Genomic DNA, 27,075 nt, shown 5'->3' on the forward strand with positions numbered 1-27,075 from the left:
CAGAAGGCCTCCCACCCTTCTAGAACACTATGGGAGGATTCCATCACACTATTCTAGAACACTATTCAAGGATTCCATTATAACCTGTTAATCATTGAAGTGGCCAAAATCTCCTGTTACCCCAATCAACCCTGGATGGCAACAGGTGGCCAGGCTTCTTAAAAGAGATAGACCAGGGGAACATGATATCCACTGGCTCACAGGGCCGAGAATGGGGATTGGTGGACTGTGGATGGACGTGGACTATGAGGGTTGCAATTGGCGAATAGGGAGTGGGTCGGGTTTATAAAAGCATGGCAATTGGTGAGGTCAGCCACACCGGCAACATGAAGATCATTTTGCTCTTTGGATTGGTGGCAGCCGTCCTGGCTGAGGTGAAGAATTTTGATGGGTAAAATATACAATTAATAATATAAAATTATTTTGGTGTTTCAATAATGGTACTGAGTTTCTGAATAATGGTAAAGCTTAAATATTGAATATGATCGGGAATCTAGCCTGTAGTTCATTGGTAATGAATGGACAGATGATGAAGGCCTAAGTGGTCTTCTGTATTCTTGAGGTTTGATCCAATCTGTAGTACTTAAGTTGAAGTTCCATGTTTAGTTTTTCTGCTAGCGGAGACTGTCTTAAAGGTAATGCCTTATATGTCAGCTCAATGGAAACTGTCTTAAAGGTAATGCCTTATATGTCAGCTCAATGGAAACTGTCTTAAAGGTAATGCCTTATATGTCAGCTCAATGGAAACTGTCTTCAAGGTAATGACTTATATGTCAGCTCAATGGAAACTGTCTTCAAGGTAATGACTTATATGTCAGCTCAATGGAAACTGTCTTAAAGGTAATGCCTTATATGTCAGCTCAATGGAAACTGTCTTAAAGGTAATGCCTTATATGTCAGCTCAATGGAAACTGTCTTAAAGGTAATGCCTTATATGTCAGCTCAATGGAAACTGTCTTAAAGGTAATGCCTTATATGTCAGCTCAATGGAAACTGTCTTCAAGGTAATGACTTATATGTCAGCTCAATGGAAACTGTCTTCAAGGTAATGACTTATATGTCAGCTCAATGGAAACTGTCTTAAAGGTAATGCCTTATATGTCAGCTCAATGGAAACTGTCTTAAAGGTAATGCCTTATATGTCAGCTCAATGGAAACTGTCTTAAAGGTAATGCCTGATATGTCAGCTCAATGGAAACTATCTTAAAGGTAATGCCTGATATGTCAGCTCAATGGAAACTGTCTTCAAGGTAATGCCTTATATGACAGCTCAATGGAAACTGTCTTAAAGGTAATGCCTTATATGTCAGCTCAATGGAAACTGTCTTCAAGGTAATGACTTATATGTCAGCTCAATGGAAACTGTCTTAAAGGTAATGCCTTATATGTCAGCTCAATGGAAACTGTCTTAAAGGTAATGCCTTATATGTCAGCTCAATGGAAACTGTCTTCAAGGTAATGCCTGATATGTCAGCTCAATGGAAACTGTCTTCAAGGTAATGCCTGATATGTCAGCTCAATGGAAACTGTCTTCAAGGTAATTCCTTATATGTCAGCTCAATGGAAACTGTCTTCAAGGTAATGCCTTATATGTCAGCTCAATGGAAACTGTCTTCAAGGTAATGACTTATATGTCAGCTCAATGGAAACTGTCTTAAAGGTAATGCCTTATATGTCAGCTCAATGGAAACTGTCTTAAAGGAGAAACATGGCCAATATCTAAAATGTGTCTGGGTTCAAAACTCCTTGACAGCAAGGTAGAGCTACAACAATTTTGCCTACAGAGAGGAAGAGCTACAGGCAGGTAGAGCTACAGGCAGGTAGAGCTACAGGCAGGTAGAGCTACAGGCAGGTAGAGCTATAGGTAGGTAGAGCAATTTGGCGTACAGGGGGGTAGATATTATTGCGCTACCCAATATGTTTTACTTTTATTTGCATAGGAAACCGTAATTTATTACAGACGTTTTCTTTTACTGAAAGAGATTAGATCAATAAAAATGCTATTTAAAAAAGCTATTTCCCAAGCAAAGTCATCACTATATAAAACCTAGCTCAACCTCTGAGTGAGTATGTCGTTAGATCTCATAGGTTCTAAAATAACGGTGCATTTCTCTCCCCAGGGAAAAGGTTTTCCGTCTGATGCCAACAACTGATGATCATGTTCTCCTAATCAAGGAACTGGCTAACAACGTTAAGGTGATTCAGAGTTCAAGGACACAACTGATTTTACATTATTTCTAAAAACATGGGAATTTTGGGAACATTTAAGGAATTTTGTTATCCTGCTAGTATCAACAGGAGTTCCAGTGGTTTGTAATTCATGATGTCACCTAGCATATCACTGATGATGTCACTGATGGGGAATTTTTAAATGGACTGGGTTCTACTGTCTATTAACGGTGAACTGCTCCTTATCTTACTGGTTGAGAAGACCAGTAGTGAACTATGGTTGTTGGAACATGTGGGTTTGTGGGGAGCGCCCTCTGCTGTTTCTATGGAATGATGTCTGTGTGTGATTGTGTCCCTTTGCAGTTGGACTTTTGGAGACCTGACAGTGTTGACTTGGTGACCATTGATATGGCTGTGGACTTCCATGTCCCCCTGGCCCACACTGACATTGTGTACACAATGCTGCAACAAAGCGGGATGAAGATGGGGTACTATATGAACTCACATATGACATCTCCATCTACTGCAGAGATTCTACCACAAATACGACACATCTCCATCTACTGCAGAGACACTATTACACACACAACACATCTCAATCCACTACAGAGACACTATTACACACACAACACATCTCCATCCACTAAAGAGATTCTATTACACACACAACACATCTCCATCCACTAAAGAGATTCTACTACACACACAACACATCTCAATCCACTACAGAGACACTATTACACACACAACACATCTCAATCCACTGCAGAGACACTATTATACACACAACACATCTCAATCCACTACAGAGACACTATTACACACACAACACATCACAATCCACTACAGAGACACTATTACACACACAACACATCTCAATCCACTGCAGAGACACTATTACACACACAACACATCTCAATCCACTGCAGAGACACTATTATACACACAACACATCTTCAATTTCAATTTTCAATTTCAATTCGAAGTTTATTCACAAATACCAAAAGCAATATAATAATACAATCGTTGCAACAAAATCACATCGGTATAATGAATGGGTCCCCCAAAGAAGCTAGAGAAGCTTATGTGTGGGGGCCCGTAATTTTACAAAAGAAATGTGGTACAATAAAGATACATGGTCACCATCAGTTACCAGGCGATGATGACAAAACTCACAAGAAAAAATGCACAAAACATACAGTACATACACATACATTCATGCTCATTACATCCCAGTAGTCCATGAGAAAGCAGTTATATATTAAATATAAGTTGATAAATAATATTTTTTTAGTTGTTTTTTAAAATTGGAGATAGAGGGCAGCACCTTAAGGTCATCATCAATCCCGTTCCAAATCTGAGGCCCCCTACATACAACACTCATACTAGTGCGCAAATATCTGCGATATTTACCAAATATTAGTGATTTAGTTCTCGTTTGGTATGTGTGCTGGGGGCTATAGATAGGAATGAGACTATTTAATCTAGAGTTCAGATTATTTACAATATGGAAGATAAGGCAAGCATTATGATATTTATTTAGCTCAACTACTCTTAATAACTCAAATCGAAAAAATATAGGGTATGAAGAGGAATTTATCTCTGACCAGGAAAGAGCCCGTATGGCTTTCTTTTGTAATGATATAAGTTTTTTAAGATAACTTATAAAGGTGTTACACCATATCACATTACAATAGTTAAGATGTGGTTCAAACAGAGCTTTGTACAACACAAGAAGAGCAGACAGAGGGAGAAAATGTCTGATCTTATAAAACAAGCCGACATACTTTGAGAGTTTGTTAACAAGATGATCAATATGACATTTAAAAGTAAGAGAATCATCAATGAGGACCCCCAGGAACTTAGTAGAAAACACTCTTTTTATCAATTGATCATTTATTTTAATCAAGCAAAGATCAGTGTTTTTAAATAGTTTTTTCTTGGTCGATTGAAATAATATGTAGTTTGTTTTGCTAGTATTTAATGACAGTTTATTGCATTTAAACCAAGTGTCAATTTTGATTAATTCTAAGTTAACTATATTTTGAAGAATAATAGGGTTACTATGTGATGTAAACAAATTAGTATCGTCCGCAAAGATGATTTTATGAAATATTTTAGATGAATTTACAAAATCATTTATATATAAGATAAATAAGAGTGGCCCCAAGATAGAGCCCTGGGGGACCCCAACAGTTATAAGCTTACAAGAAGAGTTACAATCATTGACATAGACATACTGTTTTCTCTCATATAGATAACTTCTGAACCATTCTAGTGCTAAACCTCTGATACCATAATGATGCAATTTGTGCAATAAGATATCAAAATCAATGGTATCAAATGCTTTTGATAGGTCCAAGAAAATGCCAACACCACATTTCCCCTCTTCAATACAGTCATTAATTTGTTCGATTAGGTCAAGTATCGCCATACAGGTTGTGCTCTTTTTTCTGAAGCCGTATTGAGATGGAACAAGAATATCAAATTTGTCAAGATAGCCACTTAGTCTACTGTATACTACCTTCTCAAGTACTTTAGAGAAAGTGGGTAGAATTGATATTGGCCGGTAATTGTTCATATCGTTTTGGTCGCCCGATTTATAGATTGGAATTATCTTAGCGATTTTTGTCATTTTAGGTACATTACCAGTAGATAAAGAGAGGTTAATACAATAAGCCAGTGGCTCTACAATGATGTTCGCAACGGCCTTCATAATCTTACTAGATATTCCATCTACACCAGTAGTGTTTGAGCTCCTTAGGTCAAAAATGATCTTAAGGAGTTCAGTACTGTCTGTTGGTCTCATGAAAAATGACTGAATGTAATTTCCAGAGAGGAAATGCTTAAAGTTGACACTCTTCGGTTGACTTATATTTTTAGACAAATTTACACCCATTGAGGCAAAATGATTATTAAAACTCAGTGCCAGATCATCTTTAGCATCAACCAGATCAGGTAAAATAGTCTTTTTATATCTCCTATTGAGAACTTCATTTAACACATTCCATGACCTCCTACTGTCCCCTTGTGAAGCTTTTAAGAGTTCTGTGTAATGATTTCTTTTAGTCTTTCTTATGATCTGTGTTAATTTATTTTTATAGGAAATATATTTATCTTTATTTAAACTAGAAGGATTTTTCATGTACAATTTATAAAGCCTACTTTTACATTTAATAGATTTCAAAATTCCATTTGTAATCCAAGGGTTCTGGAGAGTAGTGCTACATTTGACAGTTTTCTCAGGGATTGTATCCTTAATGGAATCTTGAATGATCTTTATCAGACTGTCATATGCAGCATCAGGAGTCCTGCTGTCATAGACAGAGGCCCACGACTTGACCTGTAGGTTAGCAGTTAAATGCTGTAAGGATCTCTCATTAATGATTTTAGTTTTAATTTTAGTAAGTGGAGGAGAGACTAGTCTACCAGAACCAAAAAAAATTACAATGGGAAAATGATCTGTGATGTCAGACTGCACTATCCCAGTTATCAGCTTAATATTTTGAATATTAGTAATAATATTGTCAATAATAGTCTTCGATGTAGATGTAACTCTAGTAAATCGATTTATAGTGGGGAAAAAAGAGGAAAAAATAATCCCCAAGAAGTATACAATCTTTTTTTTGATTAATCAGTTTATGTAGTAGATCTTCCAGTTTAGAGAAAAATGTGTTAAGAGCAGAGTCAGGTGGACGATAAAGTACACCGACGATAAATGTTTTATCATGATTGTTAATCTCAATGAATAAAGACTCACAATAATCATCCTCTAAGAAAAAATCCATTTTTTTTACCTTGAGAGTACTCTTAATATAAAGGCAAACCCCTCCACCTATTCTATTTGGTCTGTTCTTAATATGTAGATTGTATCCATCCAGATTAAGTAAATCAGCATTTGAAAATTCATTGAGCCAGGTTTCACTACACGCAATAACATCAAAATGACAACTTGAGTCAGATAGTAGGGAAACTAAATCAGAATGATGTTTGTTTAGGCTTCTGATATTTAAATGTAACAGTGAATAATTATATATATCATTAAATGGTTTTAGGTCACCGGGGTCAAAAACATTACAAATAGTATTTCCACCCATATCAATGGAAAACTGAGAATCTCCAACGATATTAGAATCATCAAAACTCATAATATAACCAGTACAGATTGATCATGGAGTTTTCTCAATCCACTGCAGAGACACTATTACACACACAACACATCTCAATCCACTGCAGAGACACTATTACACACACAACACATCTCAATCCACTGCAGAGATTCTACCACACATACGACACATCTCCATCTACTACAGAGAGATGTATTAGAACATGTGAGACAACATTAGGGATGAGGTCACGGCCTGGATTCAACCATTAAATTACAAGGAGACACCGCTGGATACTCAAATAGTATAGAGATCAGAAAACATATCAGGGATGACGATCCATCCAATTAATGTAAAACGTAATTAATATTCTAATTTGTCTCTCTCCTCTCAGGGTGTTGATCGAGGATCTCCAGGCTGAGATGGAGGAGCACCTAGACAGCAGAGACATCAACCCCAGAGCCCACAGCTATACCAAGTACAACACCTGGGACACCGTAAGACTCATCCACCTCTATCACTCATTCCTCTCTCTCATCGTCCTCTATCACTCATTCCTCTCTCTCTTCGTCCTCTATCACTCATTCCTCTCTCTCTTCGTCCTCAATCACTTATTCCTCTCTCTCTCTTCGTCCTCCATCACTCATTCCTCTCTCTCTTCGTCCTCTATCACTCATTCCTCTCTCTCTTCGTCCTCTATCACTCATTCCTCTCTCTCTTCGTGCTCTATCACTCATTCCTCTCTCTCTTCGTCCTCTATCACTCATTCCTCTCTCTCTTCGTGCTCTATCACTCATTCCTCTCTCTCTTCGTGCTCTATCACTCATTCCTCTCTCTCATCGTCCTCTATCACTCATTCCTCTCTCTCATCGTCCTCTATCACTCATTCCTCTCTCTCTTCGTCCTCTATCACTCATTCCTCTCTCTCTTCGTCCTCTATCACTCATTCCTTCTCTCTTCGTCCTCTATCACTCATTCCTCTCTCTCTCTTCATCCTCCATCACTCATTCCTCTCTCTCTCTTCGTCCTCCATCACTCATTCCTCTCTCTCTTCGTCCTCTATCACTCATTCCTCTCTCTCATCGTCCTCTATCACTCATTCCTCTCTCTCTTCGTCCTCTGTCACTCATTCCTCTCTCTCTTCGTCCTCTATCACTCATTCCTCTCTCTCTCTTCGTCCTCAATCACTCATTCCTCTCTCTCTTCGTCCTTTATCACTCATTCCTCTCTCTCTTCGTCCTCTATCACTCATTCCTCTCTCTCTTCATCCTCTATCACTCATTCCTCTCTCTCTTCATCCTCTATCACTCATTCCTCTCTCTCTTCTGATACATATCTGTTCCTCTTCTAATACATAATACTTATACATCTCTCCATCACTCCTGCCCATTTCCAACACTTGTGTTTTCAGATCCAGGCCTGGATTGCCTCCATCTCCTCTTCCAACCCAGAGTTGATCAGTCGTCAGGTAATCGGAAACACCTACGAGGGGCGGCCCATGAACGTTCTCAAGGTATCAGACTCCACTAACTTTATTTAACATTCTCAATGTATCAGACACTACAAACCTTATATGACGTTCTCAAGGCACTGGACGCTACGAACTTCAAAACCCAGCCCACAGACAAGCAAAATAAATGAAATACTAAAATAATACAACGTGTCTTTTCAGATCGGTAGGAAGTCCAGCTCCACCAAGCCCTCAATATTTATGGACTGTGGCATCCATGCCAGAGAGTGGATCTCCACAGCTTTCTGCCAGTGGTTTGTCAAGGAGGTGAGGCCTATGGAATTATATACTGTAGTTGTTAAGGTAGAATTATTTTAATAATGTCTCTATGAGCAAGGCCTATCTATGCACTCAAAATCACATATCAAATTCTATTACCTCCTCTTCTCCTTTTCCTATGTTTACCTCCACCTCCTCTTCTCCTTCTCCTATGTTTTTTTCCACCTCCTCTTCTCCTTCTCCTATGTTTACCTCCACCTCCTCTTCTTCCTCCGGTCCTCCAGGCTCTGTCCACCTATGGTACTGACTCTGAGATGACCAGCCTCCTGAACCAGATGGATGTCTATGTTCTGCCCATCTTCAACATCGATGGATATGACTACACCCACAAGACTGTATTTTAACCACTCACTTTGAGCTGTTGTTAGCAGTTGGCAACTAGCCATAAGCTGTTAGCCTTTAGCACTAAGTATGTTGTTTTTGACCTATAAGAGGAACCTATTGATTGATCAGATATCTATGTGTTGTTGTGGCCCTACAGAACAGAATGTGGAGAAAGACCCGTTCTGCTCAGTCAGGGAGCAGCTGCATCGGTGCTGATCCCAACCGGAACTGGAACGCCGGATGGTGCAGTGAGTATTATGGATCAGAACCATTTATGGTGTAGTTTAGCTGGAGATGTATCCAGCCGAACTACGCCATAAATACATACATACTTTTTGTATTTGAACATCTTATTGATCATCAGTTCAATGTGTATAAATTACAGTCCAAACATTTTCTGTCAGCTAAAAACGTTATGTTGCATGGTAGTAAAAACGTTATGTTGCATGGTAGTAAAAACGTTATGTTGCATGGTAGTAAAAACGTTATGTTGATTGGTAGTAAAAACGTTATGTTGCTTGGTAGTAAAAACGTTATGTTGCTTGGTAGTAAAAACGTTATGTTGCATGGTAGTAAAAACGTTATGTTGCATGGTAGTAAAAACGTTATGTTGCATGGTAGTAAAAACGTTATGTTGCTTGGTAGTAAAAACGTTATGTTGCATGGTAGTAAAAACGTTATGTTGCTTGGTAGTAAAAACGTTATGTTGCTTGGTAGTAAAAACGTTATGTTGCTTGGTAGTAAAAACGTTATGTTGCTTGGTAGTAAAAACGTTATGTTGCTTGGTAGTAAAAATGTTATGTTGCATGGTAGTAAAAACGTTATGTTGCTTGATAGTAAAAACAAGCTAGATCATAGGAAGCTGATCATAGGAAGGTCCAGTACATTTTCCACTCCAACCAACACAGAACATTGTATTCTGTGATTTTTATAGGCATGATTGAAAACGATGTGCCTCTATACATGCAGCTGTTGCTCACCAATCACAACGTTTTGCTCGTTGAGTTTTAGATCTCGTGTAGGACGCCGCTAATGAAGTTGACTTCCCTTTTACCAACACCGACATCATCCCATGTGACATAGATTCTATAGCAATATATGTTTAATCAGTTCCCCAAAAAAGGTGTCAGGCTGGAATGTATTGGAAAAGATAGTACATCGAGTCAGTGTGCAGCAAGTGTTTCTTTCCCAACAGTTTCAGCCGAACATTTCCAGCCGAACTGACCAAGTTGTTACAGCAGTTGTTTCCATTTTGGAAACGCAACACGACGGTCAGCAAAGCTTAATTCTACATGGTAGTGGTTTGTGCTAATCTTAATAAACTAGTTCAGTAAAATGATTTCTCGTTTTGAATGGCTGACTAACTGGTAACGTCAGTGTTTGCTAGCACAGCTGTGGATCTGGGTAAAAGGCTACTAAACGTTGCACCGCGTTTCGCACTGCCCATGGCTTCCGTAAGCGAGTGACAACAAAGTGTTAATCATATTAGTGAGGGTTGAGTCCATGCATGTAGCATCAGCTGTGGGTAATAAGTGTACAGGCCCTTCACTATCTCCATGTCCCAAGATAACACATCATTATTCTTGGGAACCGCTCGTTGATAATGCATCACAGTGACCACAACCCCTGACCCCTCTGTCACCCCTGACCTCTCTGCTGTCTCTTCTTAGCCACGGGTGCATCCCCCAACCCCTGCAGCGACACCTTCTGCGGCTCTGCGCCCGAATCCGAGATCGAGGTGAAAAACGTGGCCGACTTCATCCGTAGGAACAAGTCGTCCATCAAGGCTTACCTCACCATCCACTCCTACTCCCAGCTGCTCCTGTTCCCCTACTCCTACACCTTTGCTCTGGCTGAACACCACAATGAGCTGGTCAGGATCTGAAAACAACAAGCTTTCTTATGCATCAAATGTTTAAGTTCTCTCCCACCTCTTCCTCCCTAACCTCCTCCTCTCTCTGTCTCTCCTCCCTAACCTCCTCCTCTCTCTGTCTCTCCTCCCTAACCTCCTCCTCTCTCTGTCTCTCCTCCCTCTCTCGGTCCCTCCTCCCTAAACCCCTCCCTCTCTGTCCCTCCTCCCTAAACCCCTCCCTCTCTCTGTTCCTCCTCCCTAAACCCCTCCCTCTCTCTGTCCCTCCTCCCTAAACCCCTCCCTCTCTCTGTCCCTCCTCCCTAAACCCCTCCCTCTCTCTGTCCCTCCTCCCTAAACCCCTCCCTCTCTCTGTCCCTCCTCCCTAAACCCCTCCCTCTCTCTGTCCCTCCTCCCTAAACCCCTCCCTCTCTCTGTTCCTCCTCCCTAAACCCCTCCCTCTCTGTTCCTCCTCCCTAAACCCCTCCCTCTCTCTGTCCCTCCTCCCTAAACCCCTCCCTCTCTCTGTCCCTCCTCCCTAAACCCCTCCCTCTCTCTGTCCCTCCTCCCTAAACCCCTCCCTCTCTCTGTCCCTCCTCCCTAAACCCCTCCCTCTCTCTGTCCCTCCTCCCTAAACCCCTCCCTCTCTCTGTCCCTCCTCCCTAAACCCCTCCCTCTCTCTGTCCCTCCTCCCTAAACCCCTCCCTCTCTCTGTCCCTCCTCCCTAAACCCCTCCCTCTCTCTGTCTCTCTCTGGCACCCATCTTCTATGATCTCTATATGCTGTAGATGGCCGTTGCTAAGGGAGCCTCCAATGTGCTGCGTAGCCTGTATGGAACTGAATACACCAGTGGCCCAGGAGCTGCTACCATCTGTGAGTCCCCTGTGCCGGAACGATAGTCAGCAGTCTCTACAGCACCTCTAGGATCAGTTTACATCATTTCTTCATTATCAAATACGAAGTCCAAACAGATCTATGCAGTAAGCATGAAGAAAGACAAAGCAAAAATATAGAAAAAATATACATAATTAAAACTAGCCGCAATTCTTAAGTGTAAAAATGGGGAATATGGACAATATTAATTTGGAATGTTTATGTGATCAATATGATCATTGATCAATGTTGCTGTTGAGAAGCCTTATAGCCTGGGGCAAAACTGATGCTCCAGTAGCCTCTACCAGACGGCAGCAGTGTGAACACACCATAGCCTGGGTGGTTGTAGCCTTTTATCATGTTCCATGCTTTCCAAAGTCATCGTGGATGGTAGATGCTCTCCACTTCAGCTCCAATCGATGAGTATGGGGGCATAACCCCCCCCCCCCCCCCGCCGCTTCCTGAAGTCCACCATCATCTCCTAAGTCTTGCAGACGTTGAGAGAGAGGATGTTGTCCTGGCACCATGTAGCCTGGTCCCCTAGCTCCTCTCTGTAAGTAGGGGCTCCCGGGACTCAGGGTCCGTGTAGAGGAGGTGATGTTTCCCATTCTCACCACCTGGGGTCTGCCCGTCAGTAGGTCCAGGTTCCAGTTCAAAGGGAGGTGTTAAGACCCAGAGTCCTGAGCTTAGGAACAACAGTCATGACTCCAATCTTCCAGAGATGGTTTTGATTTAGCTAACCCATATATCTATCCTGCCAATACCTGGTTTGATTTGTTTGTTGTCTATCAACTCAGACAGACAGGATGAACGTTGACTTGTATGTAGTTATATCAGTCCTGATCCTTCAGGATGTTGGAACCTCGTGTCTCCCTCCCCAGATCCTGCTGCCGGAGGCTCTGACGACTGGGCCTACGACCTGGGGGTCAAGTACTCCTTCACCTTCGAGCTGCGTGACACTGGCCGCTACGGCTTCCTGCTGCCTGAGTCTCAGATCAAGCCCACCTGCGAGGAGACCATGCTGGCCGTGAAGTACATCGCCAGCCACGTGCAGAAGAACCTCTACTAGAGGGACGGAACCAAACAGAACCCTCAACATTACATCCACCTGTCCTCTACCGCCACGGTCCATCAACACCCCGTGTCCACGGACACAGCAGCCAGCGCCGTGGTTTTTTTTTCTGGGTAGTAGGATGAGAACAAACAATAAAAAATGTATCTAATTACATTTTGAGTGAGTTTGTTTCTCTCTCTGATTCTGAGTAACTTTGTATGACGAAACAACGTATTAGTTAATCTACTGCCTTCACACAAAATGAACAGCCACACCATGTAATGGAAGCAGGTGACCCCTAATAATTAACTTAATCTATGCCTAATTTATCAATACCCCTTAAATCAATTAGAATCTAATTTGGACAGTTCTGCAGTTCTAATCTGAACAGTTCCCCCCATAGAGACCAGAGCTCTCAGCCATTGAGAGGTGGGAATCTCTCTCCCTCCTGAGGGTTCTGATCCTGCAGTAACAGTTACACAGGAAGAGACAGCCATACAGTACAAGCTCCATGGGAACACTCCGACTCTGCCAAGCATGTCTAAACGGACCATAGAGTTCATAAGTGTCTTGGTTGCTTGGGAACTAACATCAAGGGCAGGGTTCTAGAAGGACTCTATTCAGCTGCATCAACAACAGGATGTCACAACACAACTATCACCATACAACCGAGATGTGTGTTGAGATTACGCTGTGAACCCAAATATGGAAATTACAACACAGGTAATTCACAAATATGTAACTTCAATTAACATGAAGAATTGAGGGTTGCATACATAACCCAATCATTTTTTGTGTCTGTCTGCTGGTAAAGATAACTCACCTGGACAACCAGGTCTCATTATGTTCCTGGTTAGGAGAGGATGAAAACCAGGGCAGGACTCGGAATAGACAGAGGATGAAAACCCGGGATGGACTCACTGCAGACCAGTGTTTCTCAACCCCTGCCCCTGGGCGCCCCCCCTGCTCTGCATGTTTTAGATCTCCACCTGCTCTGTCACACCTGATTCAAATGATCAGTTATTTATCAAGTCCTTCATGAGCTACATCAGGTATGTGAGGGCAGGGAGAGATCTGAAACATGCAGGGGGGGATCTGAAACATGCAGGGCAGGGGGGGATCTGAAACATGCAAGGCTGGGGGGGGATCTGAAACACGCAGGGCTGGGGGGGATCTGAATCATGCAGGGCAGGGGGCGTCCAGGAGCAGGGTGGAGAAACACTGGCGTAGACAGACTCCTGAGCACTTGCCACTTTCCCTCAGGGGAATTCCCATCAAAATGCGCTTTTGATTGTCATCTGAAGTGTCGGCACAGACGCTGACCCCCTGGGACCCCCTGTCCCCCAGGGGACGAGTGAACAATGCCAAGCGTTTTGGTCGTTCTGTCGGCATTAAGCAGATCTGGGTTCAGGTGACAACGTAGATGTTGTCTGGGCCACTAGGGGGCGACAACTGATAACAATTCAATACAAACAGAGACCCTTTCATCTCCACATTACTAGACTGATGTATTGCCAAGAGAGTAATAGTCTGTGATACTGGACGTTTTACGGATCCAACAGAGGTCATGACCTCTATGGCTGGATGCCGGAGGTACCAGTTATTTTACTGATCCAACAGAGGTCATGAGCTCAATGGCTGGATGTCGGAGGGACCAGATATTTGGAGCGGCAGACTGAAGAGGCTCAAATAAACGGTGACATTGCAGTTGGGAGGCAACTGTCCTTTGGAGGGTTTTCGCAAGGACGGGGAGGTTGGAGATGGGGCGGAAGTTATGAAAATTGGTGGGGTCCAGACAAGGCTTCTTTAAGATGGGTGTGACTGCAGCAGTTTTGTAGTTAGAGGGGACGTAGGAGAGAGACAGATTTCCTATTTGTTTGATGGATGGACAGAGGGCAGGAAGGCCTTGATGAGAGTTTCAGGAAGGGGATCCAGGGAGCAGGTAGTTGTTTTTGATGATACAATAAGTTTGGAGATATATGCTGAGTCAACTAGGGTGAAAGTATGTAGGTGGGTTTGTAGAACAGAGGGGGGAGAGGGGAGCTAGTTAACTGTGGAAGAGGGGGCTGAGGGAGGATTATATGTATGTGATCTTGTCCTTGAAAGACTGAAGAAAGAGTTTTCAAGCAGAGAAGAGGATGTGGAGGTCTCTCTGTGGGTTGGAGAAGTTTGACTGTGGGAAACAGAGTCTGGGAGTTTGTGTTGGGGGTTGTGATAGTGTTGAGGGTTGACTGTGGGAAATAGAGTCTGGGAGTTTGTGTTGGGGGTTGTAATAGTGTTGAGGGTTGACTGTGGGAAACAGAGTCTGGGAGTTTGTGTTGGGGGTTGTGATAGTGTTGAGGGTTGACTGTGGGAAACAGAGTCTGGGAGTTTGTGTTGGGGGTTGTGATAGTGTTGAGGGTTGACAGTGGAAAACAGAGTCTGGGAGTTTATGTTGTCGGTTGTGATGATGTTGGACATGAAAGAGGTCCTGGCAACATGGAGGGCATCTCTATAAAGGGAGAGGTGAAGATTATAGGCTTCAGCATGGACAGTTAAACCACTTCTAGTCTGGCATTTAAGACGGCTGCCCACCTACCTTCTCCTCAGAAGCACAATTAAAAGAGAGCGATCACTGGAAAAAACTATAGGTATAGTCCAGCTGAACCAAACCAGCAAGCATAGTTTTACACACATAAACATCAGGTAAAGCTATTAAATTATTTTACACTAAATATTCCACAGCAAAACAACATCCAGCAGTGAATAACATTTTCCTGCAGAATACAATGAAATTAAATACAAAGAAATAAATCACCACTTAAACTGACCAGTAAATTCAGTCTTCCTTGCTCTTAGAAAAATAGACGTCCTCTGCACCAACTCTTCCAAACTAAGTCCCTACACATGATTTAATGAAACAACATAATTCTTCTATACTTACACCAGTCAAACTCTCTAAGATCTCAACAGGGTTCAATATCTGTAGGGCTTCGAGCTCGATTTGGGATTGGGATTGGGCAAGAGTTGACGCTTATAAGACACCACGCTGCATGAATTCAACACATCTGTTCTTCCTGGTCGGTTGAATAAAAAACATGAAGCGCCCGCAGGCGCAACAGGAAGCTCTTCACGATGCTCATTGGTCAATTGCATCACAACAGCAGTGGGCGTGTGCCTAGGCTCTTGTCATGTGACCTGCTGTCCAGCCAGGGTTCTCATTAATGCGTCTATAAATTCACCTCAGTTTATTACGTGTCCTCTCTCTAAGTAAGCACCAGTGTCGAAGGGTCCAGGCTAAAGCTTCTAGAATCATGGCGAAAGGTACTTAACGTTTTTATCTTATTCCTGGATGATGTAGAGGAAGTTTGGCATGTGTCAGTTAGCGGGAAACAAGGTAACTGGTCATGTTTAAGACTGTCAGCGCGTCGCTGACAACTAACCTTAACCGGGCTGTCTTACCCGAGTGCGGCGTTGCAGTAGTTTTCGGAATCTTATTTAGTTAGGGAGATAACGGACTCGTTAAATGTGCAACTTGGTTTGGTAACATTTAGTTGGTTGCGTTATAAGGAAACTAACGATCAACTCCCTACATGTGGCAATAGGCACCTCTGTCATGTAGAGCCTATGGCTCGCAGTGAATTAACTCCAGAATAAGCCCAATACGTCAACTGTCATGTGAGGATCTTGTCTCCTGTTGGCACTATGAGTCGAGTTGTAGGATAACTGAACATCTCTTAGACAGCGCATGTGTATATTTTACTCCCCATCTGCAAGTCTTGCAACATTGGTATTTGTTAATAAAATATTCAAATACACGTCTGCTCTCATGAATATTGCTCATGGAGCAAATGTCGATATGACCTTGGCATTTCCCCCCCCCCCCCCGTTTAAACCCCAATTAGCTACCATGTGTTTGGACAGAGTTGAAAATCTTTTTTTTTTTTTTTTTTTTTTTACTGAGGTGTGGGACCGCATACTATAGCAGCATCACGTTCACTCAGACTGCGCAGTTATTGACATGCACGTACTGTAGACCGCGATATCGGAACTTGCTTTTGGTGTAACTACGTGTTAATTTACTGTCAACAAACCTTAGTAACGCGGAAAGTTCCTGTCATTTTATTCGGTGGTAGGGTTGGCCCACGACCTACTTCGATTACATAGATTTTACTACACATGACGGATGTATCTAGAAAGATTACAACAGTGAAACCTGACATCCTGTCCCCGTAATTTCCCCTGTTGCAAGTCATGCCTTGGTTATCCGGCTTTCTAAGAGTGATATTCAATCTAGCTTCTTCCCGCTTGTTGAATCGTCTAGGTCAGCATGTTTTTTCTTCCAGTTAAGTGTTTCTTCAGTGAAGTGTGAATTCGGCTAGACATGTACGAACGGCCTCCTGTTATATATAGGCTATGTTTACTGGTGTTTGTAGTTTGTAATTTAACAGCTCTAAATGGGGCCAGTGGAAAATAATGTTGGGCCCGAATGGGGGAGGGTACAAGAACCCAATTGGTTCACCTTAGTGCCTGGTTTGGCATCTGGACATGGAGGTTTTGCCTTCAGGGAATTGGTTTTACTGGGCAGTTATCCCGTTGGCCACAGGATAAGTTGTTTACTGTACCCAGGCTATGGTTAATGAAGACCTCAGTTTTCATTTGTTGCCATCTTACAATCTGTCCATTGTGTTTTCAGTTTTATGGGCTGTTCATGACTTTCCCCCCATGGGACATCAGATGCCAGTGTTGACATCCAGCCCTTGCTTGTCATGCTGACATTGGTGGATGTTGTTTCAACTCCTACCACAGACTGTCACCCGCTCATTGATCTGTTACTGCATTCTTCTGTCTGCTCCTGTCTACCTCCACCTGGGGCCTTTGTATTGATGTCATGGTTATCAGCTCAACCGACGACGGGCCTTCTGTGTTTCTGCAAAACGTTTCACAAGTAGATCACAGCAATGAAGTGAATTTAGCTCTGGTGGATTCGGTGTCTCAACATAACCCATGCATGTCGCCTCCCCATTCAGACCAGGCTTTTGTGACGTTGGCGACCAATGACAACTATGCCAGAGGAGCCATGGTCCTGGGACGGTCGTTGAGGAACCACAACACCACCAGACAGCTTGTGGTGATGATCGGAACCCAAGTATCCCAACCCAGCAAGTAAGAACCTGTCAAAGCCTGCACACGTCATCCCAAATACATTCACTTTCCTGGTCTAAGCCTGCTAATAATGTTGCTTTGCTTAATGCCTGGTGAACTTTAGACCCTCGACCTATGACCCTGTGATGAACCCTAATGCTAAGGATATAGTGCGTCCTCAGTCCCTTACCTCTGTAACCTATTGTTCCCAGCTTGATCAGCTATGTTTAATGTTCGTAATAGGGTTGGAAGAGCTGTTTTCTGACATTTGTGTAATTAGTTTAATTGGTATCTGGGGTGTGGATCAGACATGCCTGTGGCGAATCATGTCCAGGACTCATTGCGTACTTGTGTCGCCTCAATGCACATTGATCAAAGGGGTGGGACTACAGGATTTCTTAATGTGTTTTAGGAGATGCGACAACTTGGTATGAAATTGACAAAAGGCCCCAGAATTCTCATGTTGGCATTCTGGCCATAAATGTGTAGTTTGATGTCAAAGTGCACATGTTTGCTGAACATTATCTGACCATCTTCCTCTTTTCACCTCTTCTACCATGTTAGGGAAGTGCTGGAGAAGATCTTTGATGAGGTGCGGCTAGTGGATGTATTGGACAGTGGGGACACTGCTCACCTAGCCCTGATGAAGAGGCCGGATCTGGGCATCACCTTCACCAAGCTGCACTGCTGGGCTCTCACACACTACTCCAAATGTGTCTTCATGGATGCAGACACACTGGTACGCTCAGCTAAGTTCAGCTGCTGTTGTGAGGTTGGGGTCTTGTTGATCAACACCTCCCCTTCACGCTGTGGCGGTGTGGTTGAGGTTTTAACTTGTTGGTCTGGGATCATGGTTGCCCCTGAATGACCTTTGACATCCGGGTTGCATGCATGAGTTGCTTTACCTTATTATACTAAAACAAATGCCCTTGGTGGTATGGGCAATCTTCACCCCCTTTGCCTGTTGGTGTATTCAGTAGTCAATTATATTTTGGATTACCTTTTATAATACTGGACTTGCTTGATCTTTAGAATTTAAAGTTGGGTATCTACTTAGCAACTGCTTGTTTGAACTGAGCCATTGTCCTGTTTATTACAGGTGCTGCAGAACATAGATGAGCTGTTTGACAGGGAGGAGTTGTCTGCAGCGCCTGACCCTGGCTGGCCTGACTGCTTCAACTCCGGGGTGTTTGTGTTCAAGCCATCCAACGAGACGTACGGCAGACTGCTGGAGTACTGCGCAGAACATGGCAGCTTCGACGGTTTGTCTCAGCTCTCACTGCTGTTGGTTTGAATAGGTGTTTTGCTTTCTTTGATGGGGGCATTTCTGAATGGTTCCTTGGGTTTGCGTTAGTTTTGCTCTTGGACCGAGTCACTGTTGCATTTCAATGTTTTAACTCAAGTTTTACTAGTACTTGAGAAATGAGGCTGAAATGTGCAGCATTCCAAAGATGTTTCTGGTCTGCTTGTCTAAGTTTAGATGCCAGCAATTTTCTGTCCTTCAAGTGTTTGTGGTTAAACTTTTTTTATTAAAATGGCTACATTTTATATAGGGTGTGATTTGGGGACCGAGCCTGTAGTTCTAGTAGATGTTGCTGTGTCTACAACGCATTTGGGAACATTAGCTTTGTTAGTTTTGTTTCCACCCCCCTCCCAAATATACAACAGGCCTTTTGGGCGCTACATAAGTGGCTGTCTCTGGCCGTTTTAGCTTCAATAAACTTAATTGACACAGCAAGTTGGGTTAGTTTTTCAAAGTAAATATGTGAAAGTGGTCTTGTGCTCCAACACTGAGAAGAACATGGTGTATTTGGCAGGTTTGGGCTGTAAACAGCAGGCTTTTTCACTGTGAACTCATTATAGCCTTTAAACAAAGACCCATTTAGTTTTGCTGCATGGAACTGAGGTTAGAATTTGAAGGTGTTCAGAGGCCTCTTTTAGGGGCTGTGTACATTTACCTCTAGGGCCTGTGGAGATGTGAGGAGTGGCGTGTGTGCTAAGCACAACATGCATTGGTCAATTTGAATTAAAACGATCTTGTCTGAAATGGAGATTACATTTAAATGTGACCTGGTCCTCTTATTACACTGGCTGCTTCAACAAGCAGTACTTGTTACCTAGCATGTTGCTACAGTGTTTTTTTTTTCTTACTGACAATGCTCGCTCCTGTATGCGATATTAAGTATACATTAAGCCATCTTGTTGCAGTGAGCCTTGCTGCTTGCTCTGTAAAGCTAGCAGCCCTAGATTCCATCCTGTCCTCTGAACAGTGAATCATTGAGGCAGTGCTACGTGGTTTGATGACAAGATTCCAGAGTTCAGTGCGATACCAATTAGTTTGTTTAATGGTGCTGCTCATTCTGTCGGCTTGGATTGAAGTGATTGTTGGCAGGAATTTGCTGGCTGGCATCAATCTGGACCTCGGAAAAGTAAACTGCATGTTTGTCTACCAAATACAGTCCCCATAGCTACACTAGCTTTTGTGTCACATCAGTATTTTTTGCTTATATAGTCATTTTAGGTTACTAGAACCTTAATATTTCCAATCAGATGTTTTATGCTCTGCCAGTATTTTCCACCCACTGCAGATCCTTCTGTTGGACACTGATTTCCTACTAGTTTGCTAGCAGCTAGCAAGGTATGCTAATTGGCTAGCACTGCTGTATTTTTAGCTGATGGTATATTCCTGTTGCACTGTAGCTGTGACTTGCAGAGCCCTTATGACCTTTAGCATTTGTATGTCCTGCGCAGGACCTCATGATGTGCTTATGCTAAGATGCATTGCACTGGCTAACCAAAACTACAGAAAATTGTGCACTTTGCTTTTAGAGACTAACCGGTATTTCCAAATTGTCTTAGATACACAAGGGGTGTTCTGTAATTTTTTTCCAAATCAACTCCTCCTGCTTGGAATGCTTGAATTATTGGTGCTAGGCCAAGAACAAAACCCTCCTCTGGTCCCCTGCACAGATTGAATATTGGCACAGGAAGGCTCTTCAATTTCCCCTTAGTCACATGCAGCTTTCTGCCCTGAGGTGAATCTGTAGACCAGTGGATCAGCATCTGCTACCAAACCAGGCTGGCTGGGTTCTGGTCAAGCCCGCAGGGGAAGAGCAGCATTCCTTTTGCCTCCACTCATCCTTTCTAAATGAAGTGACATGGGCCCATATTGCCTTCCCAAATCCTGTTGGAGGACCAGTGCCAGAGTATCTGGGCAAGTAGAATGAACTCGGTACTGCTGGTGTTTGTTTTACATTTATTTTCACCTGCAGCCTGAACAGTCCCTGTGCTGTGGAACCTGTAGCTGACATGCAGACCAAATCCCCTTGCTTAAAGGTAGCAATGAACACATTCACTGCTGGTGTTATGATTTGACTGGGATTGGCATGTGGACATATCACTCGCTCTCAGTGTACTCTCATGGATTGTGTAAGATGACCTGTATGTGTGACAGGAGACCTCTACCAGTTGAGCCTCTTGAAGTTGTTAATCTCTGGTGTTTTAAAGGGCATCTGGAAGTTTGGGTGTGGAACCGCTAAGCTTTAGAACACAATGCATATACAGTTCCATGTCAAATCAATGTTATGTAGCACATTTCCTAGATGACCTGGCAGCGCACATTCCTATGAGGGAATTTGGAGTTAACCCTTGTCTCCCCCCCCACAGGGGGTAGGACAGAGGGATTGAAGAAATTGGCCTCCAGTAAGTGCTGTTTGAACCCCTCAACCCAGAGCCATACCTCTGAGTTCCTGTTTTCTGATGCATGTAGGCAGTGTCAACTCTGTGGGCAATATTTATTAGTAACTTAAAGGGATGGATAGTTCCTGCTTTCCCCCCCCCCCCCTGTTATAATCCATGGATGGAGTGCAGTGTGAAAGTTTGATCTCCTAATATATGGCTTGTCTTAATCTTCACCCGGGATATGCCTCAACACACCCTCACCACATGCCATCAAGCTGCCAGAGGAACGCTCCGGCCTCCTTGCTGGGCAGCTGTGCTTTTGATCTTCTGTACATTGTCTTTTTCACACGTCATTCTGCATCTATTGATGGCCATTCAGCAAACTCCAACCTCTATAAATACATGTGTGCCTGGCTCAACAGCCAGTGACTAGTGCGCCCAGCTAACCCTGTAAGTCCCCTGACAGACTTGACCTTCTGCAATAACCGAGAATGCAGAGTGACTATCAATCTGTAGGTTGGTTCTTGGCTGATGGAGCCCCTGCAATATCCTCCCCTGACAAGTCATAGGTCCCAGTTTTCAGGTGACCGTTATGCGATGGGTTCAGGTGTTCCATCAATACTGGCAGCGCATAAGGATTGTTCAGGCTATGTTTGGGGAATGTTCTTTTCTGGCTCCCCTGATCTTTCCATGTATTGTTACTGTACTCATACCCCTGTCCCTAGCAGCACCTTGTCTGATTGGCAAGATGCTGTCTTGGCATTTTGAGGACTTGGTGTTTTTAGTCAGACCCTTATTTCTCCATAAATGTCATGTGTGGTAGTCTAGTGTTCTGTGGCTGAATGAACTAATGTGTATCAAACTAATGATGTGGATATTTTGTCAAATAAGAGCAGTTAATTTACACCAACAGCCTGGCAGCAATTAAGTCTAACGGTTTTGCTCAGGGACAATTCTCATCTTTGTTGGTTCTGGAATTAGAACATGTGACATTAGTAAACATCCTGTTTCAGCATGTCTGGGCTTTAGGGCCATGATCTAAGATGCTGTGGTGGTGTCGGCTGGAAGCCTAAAGGCTTGTGGGGTTTTTGGTGTATAAATGGATTGACTAACTAGACTGCTGAATCAGACCCACAGCTCATCTGGGCCACTGCCAGCAATTGCACTCAGTCAACTGTCCTCTGGAACGATATCATCAATTCAGCCCACTTGTAGAGGCAAATGATCCAAATCGATCCACTAGTAAAATCAACAGTAATTAGGTCTTGTACTGACTCTGTCTTTAGGCTACAGTCTGTCCACCCACCTGACATCCTAGTCATGTCAGTCCTCCACTTACTGAGTGTGGTTGTTTCACAGAAGCTCTGTTGGTGTCGATTAACTTGGTTGCTTTGTCTACACAGGGTGCTCATCTAAATGTTATTTTTGTAACTGTGACGTGATTATACTACATGTTGTAGCTGGGGTAAAGGTCAAGCTGTTTATATATCTTCTGGTGTGGTCGTGGACGAAGCTCACTGTAAATGAAGTGCTTGAAAACGGCATGGGTCTTGAACTAGCCTTTGCTTCCAGGCTTAGTTTGGAAATCCCTTGGGGCGCCCCAGGTTGTCAGATGTTCTTCATGTTGTGATGGTGGTCGCTGATTGTTTCCCTGTCACTAGGTGGGGACCAGGGTGTCCTGAATGGCTACTTCAGTAACTGGGCAACAGCAGACATATCCAAACACTTGCCCTTCATCTACAACCTGAGCAGTATAGCGATCTACACCTACCTTCCAGCATTCAAACAGTAAGTTACGCTGAGAAACCAATCGATTCAGTCAAACATGGCTCTATCTTCAAGAAGGTATTAATGGAGTGCTGGATATAATTCCCTGAATAACAATATTAAGCTATAGAGCACCACGGTACAAGTGTGTTCAAGACGCCGTCTGGGCTGGGGTGTCCTCTGAATGCACTGCATGAGGTTAAGTGTGAGTTGTAAGAGCCTGGGAGGGGAAATGGGATACATGGTCACATGGCTGTGCTCATACCATGGTCGTCGGGTTACTTGGGGGTTTAGGGGAGGGGCGGTACTTGGTCTAAAAGCCCCCACCGCTCTAACCAGCCCTGCTCTGCCACCGACCTCCCTGGGTTTGATATAACGCTTGGACCAGTGTGTAAACCAAAGCCCAAAATGGCTCAGTTTATTTAAAGTCTCTGATGCCAGGGGACATGTCAACCAGACTAAAACAAACTCCTGGTTGGGACAATTCCAACTGACTGGCTCTCGGTTGGCTAGGCTAGGGATTAAAATTGGCCTTTGGAATGTTTGATAGTCATTTCAAACTTTACGTTGAATCCTGAATGCCTATTGGCTCATCTCCTCCCGTATTGATGGTTTACCATATGCCAAAATACCTCGGCTGGCTACTGTGTGCGCTGGTGTGCCTAAGAGCAGCGCTTAGCTGTTTGTTAGCCATATACCACAACCCATCCTCATGCATAATTGGTTAATTATCCTGCCAGTAGCGGCTGAGGCGCTGATCATGACCGGTCGAACTAGATGTTTCCTGCTGCCAACCGCATTGACAAAGCAGCCCTAAGCTACTGAATGTTAAAAGCATATGGTCTGATCCTGTGCCTCCAGAACATCCTGCTGCAGTATGATTTTGATACCTGCCCGAAGATTAAAATTCCCCACTTGTGTCTAGGGAAACATCTTCCTGTCCCAGTAGTTACATGAGGGAGGCGGGTTTATGTTGTACCTGATGGCCTGACGTGTGGACTTTTCCAGGTACGGTGGCAATGCCAAGGTGGTTCACTTCCTGGGTGAGACAAAGCCATGGAGCTACACATTCGACCCCACGACCCAGATGGTCAGTGGGGATGTGAAGGAGGCCCCCACACAGCACAGCTTCCTACTGGACTGGTGGACTCTGTACTCTGCCTCGGTGGTGCCGTTGCTGGCAGAGGAGTACGGTGACCAGGCCTTTGACTCCGGCTGTGTGGCAGTAAGTTTACCGCCGGAACACTTGTCTGTCGTCTGCAATGTCTCATTACACCAGTTCTCCAGTTCAGACCTGCGTCTTTGGATGGGCGCCCTGTTCCAACAGGCTCCAAACGCTTAGACATGCCTAAACACAATGTCTTGTAACTGCAGCTACTTGACTTCACATCTTATCAGTACAGTGCTACATTTACTACAGCACTGTTTAGATATCCTATTTCCTCCCTTTGAAATCAATGTAAAAACAGACGCTCTGATTCATTCTGGGGTCCGGGCCTCCCTTGGTCATTGTTTCTGTTAAGTTCCTATGTGACCGATGCCAACCAGGGGCCCGGCCCAGATGGTAGTGATGGCCATTCGAGGCTTCATTAATGTAATTTTAGCAGCAGGATATTATGCTGGCAGCACTCAGATTTTCTGAAATCAATTGGCGCTGCTAGCATAATATCCTGCTGCTAGAAGAACTGTAATGAAGCCTCGAATGGCCATCACTACCAGATGGACAGTGCTGGTGGTCTCTGCAGCATGGTGATCAGCTGTGCCTGACTTTGGCTACAACATGTTCAGGTTTGTATTGCTGGGGACATGCTGCTCTACAAAACATTTGCAAACTGTTTTTTAATTCCTTTTAGGGAAAATGGTGGTACTACCTGAATTTCTTATGCAAATGGATGATACCTAATGTTGACTGATTTTATTTTAATTTGTAAAAATCTGGTCAATTCTACCTCTGGCTAACTGGCCTCTCATTGGTCCATCTGAATGTTGCAGTCTGTCACCGAACTTGGGGACCCTGGTCCCAGCAGTGACCTGTTGTTACAGGTATCTAGTCAGAAGGAAGCTGAATGGAAGGTATGAGGAGTTGGTTGTGCTGTTGATGGCTGAACAGGCCAGGTTCCATCAGTGGTTGCTAACCTTCGCTGCTTGTAACATGCTGTACATCCAACCCCCTGTGGAAGCTTCCAGAGAAGGTTTCTCAGGGTTAGAGCCATGAGTCAGATCTTCAGTTGACACCTAATTAGATTAGGCCCACCTGTCAGTTAGCCCCCTAGAAATTGCCCGCTTAATTGAAATACTTTGCTTGCTGTGGTGGTATTGACCCATACTTAAACATTCACTTGATCCATTTAGGTAATGTTTGGTTTGTGTTGATATTCTGTCAGGATGAGGGTTTAATCAGTCCTTGGTTAGTGCTAAGAATGGATTGGAGGCAGAGGAAATGGCTTACAAGCACAGGTTTGAATTGGATGGTTTGAAGAACATGAGTCTGATTGTTAATGCCTTGTTAAAATCACTGCATCATGCTGCAACTGCTTTGACTTTGAAGGGACAAGCCTTACTCAAGCTTCTAATCTTGTGGCTTTTAGAATTAATCCAATGTTTCTGTGCTAGATATTCATTTGATTTTTTCCTTCAGGGTTCCAGCCAGCATCAGTACCATCCCGCTGAGCCCAGCATGTCATCAGAGGAACGCAAACAGAAATGGGAACAAGGCCAGGCTGATTACATGGGAATGGACTCTTTTGAAAATATAGAGAAAAAGCTGGACGCTTTTCTTAAATAGAGGAAAACTGAGGGAATGTCTACAAGAGATCTTACAGTTTGCCAGATTGAGTCCACTGGTGTTTGAAATGTGTACGGTTTAGTTCCCCACCCCCCAACTCTTCAGCTTTTGAAAAGTTCTGTGAGCCACGACCCAGCTAAACTCCAGGCCTCAAACCAAATGCTGTTACACAAGGAAATGCTGATGTCGTTGGCAGAGCAGATCTGCTGTGCATTGTATAGATTTCTCTTTACATGCTGTAAAGATTACTGTGAATTAATCCACATGATGCAAATTGACCAATCTTTTCTGCAATTACTGTATTTTCGCAACTCTAGGTAACTCTGCAATAAAATTATGGTGTTGCCAGACATAGCCATCAAAGGGAGCCATTTTTTGCACCACTGTTTTTTTTGCACTTAATTCACATTTCTCAGCACTCACTGTACAACTATAGCGTTTAACCCACTGTCCTGATGTCTGTGCTCTACAGATGACAGCCAGTGACATGGTGTGCTTTACCTTTTTACCATGCAGTCAGCTGGACATGAAGTAGCACCTTTTTGACTCGGAGCTTAATGTTCTGGTCTTTCTCTTGATGCAGTGCTATACTGCTGTTTCAGTACTTGCAGTTTACCCTTCTGCTGCTGTGAGGGATGTAGTCTTTCAGGTTTCACCCAGGATGGGGCTTCTGTTGGCCTTAACCTTCACAGCTGGATCAGTGCCTGTTACACTCCAGCCTTCACCCTTTTCCTGTTGCATTTGATCAGTTGCACTAGTCTAGGTACGATGTGCTCTGAGTGTTTAGATTTTGGAGCTCACTGATTTACTTCCTGTACCACAGCTTCTGTCACCTGCAGAATAAAAGTACTGGTAGAATGAGTTGTGCTGTCTCTTTATTGGATGCATCATCAATGGAGGTTATAGTTCAGGAAGGGGTTCCTGTAAATCCAGTGTTAATGTCCTCTACTGTACTGGCAATTTTTTATGACATTATGCCTGTTAAACAGTCATACCGGTGTTGTGTACTCGTATCCTGGCTCCTGTGTAATTTCCACAGGGGCATTTGGCAAGGGGATGACTGTTCAACGGGAAATAAAGCAAGCAGACACTTGTAGCATTGGGCATAGTATCACGCAATATTGGGCAGAATGACATTGCAACACAGTTTCTGCTGCACAGTGGTTGGGTTCTTATGAAGAGTCCAGTCTGGTAGAACAGGACTGCGGGTCCATTCTCTTGACATTAAGTGTGTTGTAATACAGTTGAAAGGATCCATTGGCAACCCAGAACAGGACTGCCAGTATCAGTGCTCCTAATCTCTGCAATACAAAGTAATGTTCTGACCAATTCGAGGTTTGGAATGGGAATCAACTGTACTCCCACAGGCTGGTTAATAGAGCTATTGACATGTCACGCAGTATGACTTCATGTAAAATGTCTTTATGGGTGTGTTTTGGGGTAAATGTTCATCTGCCCTGTCAGAGGGACCTGCCTTGGCATGCCTGGTAACCCAATGTGGCCCAATAGCTCATCTCTGGAAGTTCCCACATATTCACTGCTTTGTAGGTG

General features: G+C 43.5%; 2 protein-coding genes across 4 annotated transcripts; both read left to right on the forward strand.

The window, feature by feature from the left end:
• The first annotated feature begins 325 nt into the window (after nucleotides 1–325).
• cpb1 (carboxypeptidase B1 (tissue)) lies at nucleotides 326–12,341 on the forward strand. Its single transcript, XM_010898150.3, has 11 exons — nucleotides 326–391; nucleotides 2,121–2,196; nucleotides 2,533–2,657; nucleotides 6,673–6,775; nucleotides 7,690–7,791; nucleotides 7,951–8,055; nucleotides 8,292–8,402; nucleotides 8,549–8,639; nucleotides 10,062–10,264; nucleotides 11,029–11,113; nucleotides 11,995–12,341. Exons 1-11 carry the CDS (start codon nucleotides 327–329, stop codon nucleotides 12,180–12,182), a joined length of 1,254 nt encoding a protein of 417 aa, XP_010896452.1. The 5' UTR covers nucleotide 326; the 3' UTR covers nucleotides 12,183–12,341.
• A 3,000-nt stretch (nucleotides 12,342–15,341) lies between these two features.
• gyg1b (glycogenin 1b) lies at nucleotides 15,342–26,385 on the forward strand. 3 transcript variants are annotated; one of them, XM_010898147.5, is made up of 8 exons: nucleotides 15,342–15,470; nucleotides 17,177–17,312; nucleotides 17,856–18,030; nucleotides 18,391–18,553; nucleotides 22,634–22,760; nucleotides 23,748–23,964; nucleotides 24,732–24,812; nucleotides 25,378–26,385. In XM_010898147.5, exons 1-8 carry the CDS (start codon nucleotides 15,461–15,463, stop codon nucleotides 25,522–25,524), a joined length of 1,056 nt encoding a protein of 351 aa, XP_010896449.2. In that variant the 5' UTR covers nucleotides 15,342–15,460; the 3' UTR covers nucleotides 25,525–26,385. The 3 variants fall into 3 exon arrangements, with proteins under 3 accessions (XP_010896449.2, XP_019897455.3, XP_028972124.1); XM_020041896.3 differs by having other exon boundaries at nucleotides 24,732–24,782; XM_029116291.2 differs by lacking the exon at nucleotides 24,732–24,812 and having other exon boundaries at nucleotides 15,343–15,470.
• The last annotated feature ends 690 nt before the right edge of the window (nucleotides 26,386–27,075 follow it).

The sequence above is a fragment of the Esox lucius genome, chromosome 21, assembly GCF_011004845.1.
Source record: "Esox lucius isolate fEsoLuc1 chromosome 21, fEsoLuc1.pri, whole genome shotgun sequence".
Taxonomy (NCBI): Eukaryota; Metazoa; Chordata; class Actinopteri; order Esociformes; family Esocidae; genus Esox; species Esox lucius.

Bases quoted from the DNA above. Each gene is read 5' to 3' on its own strand.
- cpb1 (XM_010898150.3), top strand. From the start codon at position 327: ATGAAGATCATTTTGCTCTTTGGATTGGTGGCAGCCGTCCTGGCTGAG. The intron at 2,197-2,532 runs GTGATTCAGAGT...GTCCCTTTGCAG, and splicing joins AACTGGCTAACAACGTTAAG to TTGGACTTTTGGAGACCTGA. The intron at 8,056-8,291 runs GTGAGGCCTATG...CCGGTCCTCCAG, and splicing joins GCCAGTGGTTTGTCAAGGAG to GCTCTGTCCACCTATGGTAC.
- gyg1b (XM_010898147.5), top strand. The intron at 17,313-17,855 runs GTAAGAACCTGT...CTACCATGTTAG, and splicing joins CAAGTATCCCAACCCAGCAA to GGAAGTGCTGGAGAAGATCT. The intron at 18,554-22,633 runs GTTTGTCTCAGC...CCCTGTCACTAG, and splicing joins AGAACATGGCAGCTTCGACG to GTGGGGACCAGGGTGTCCTG.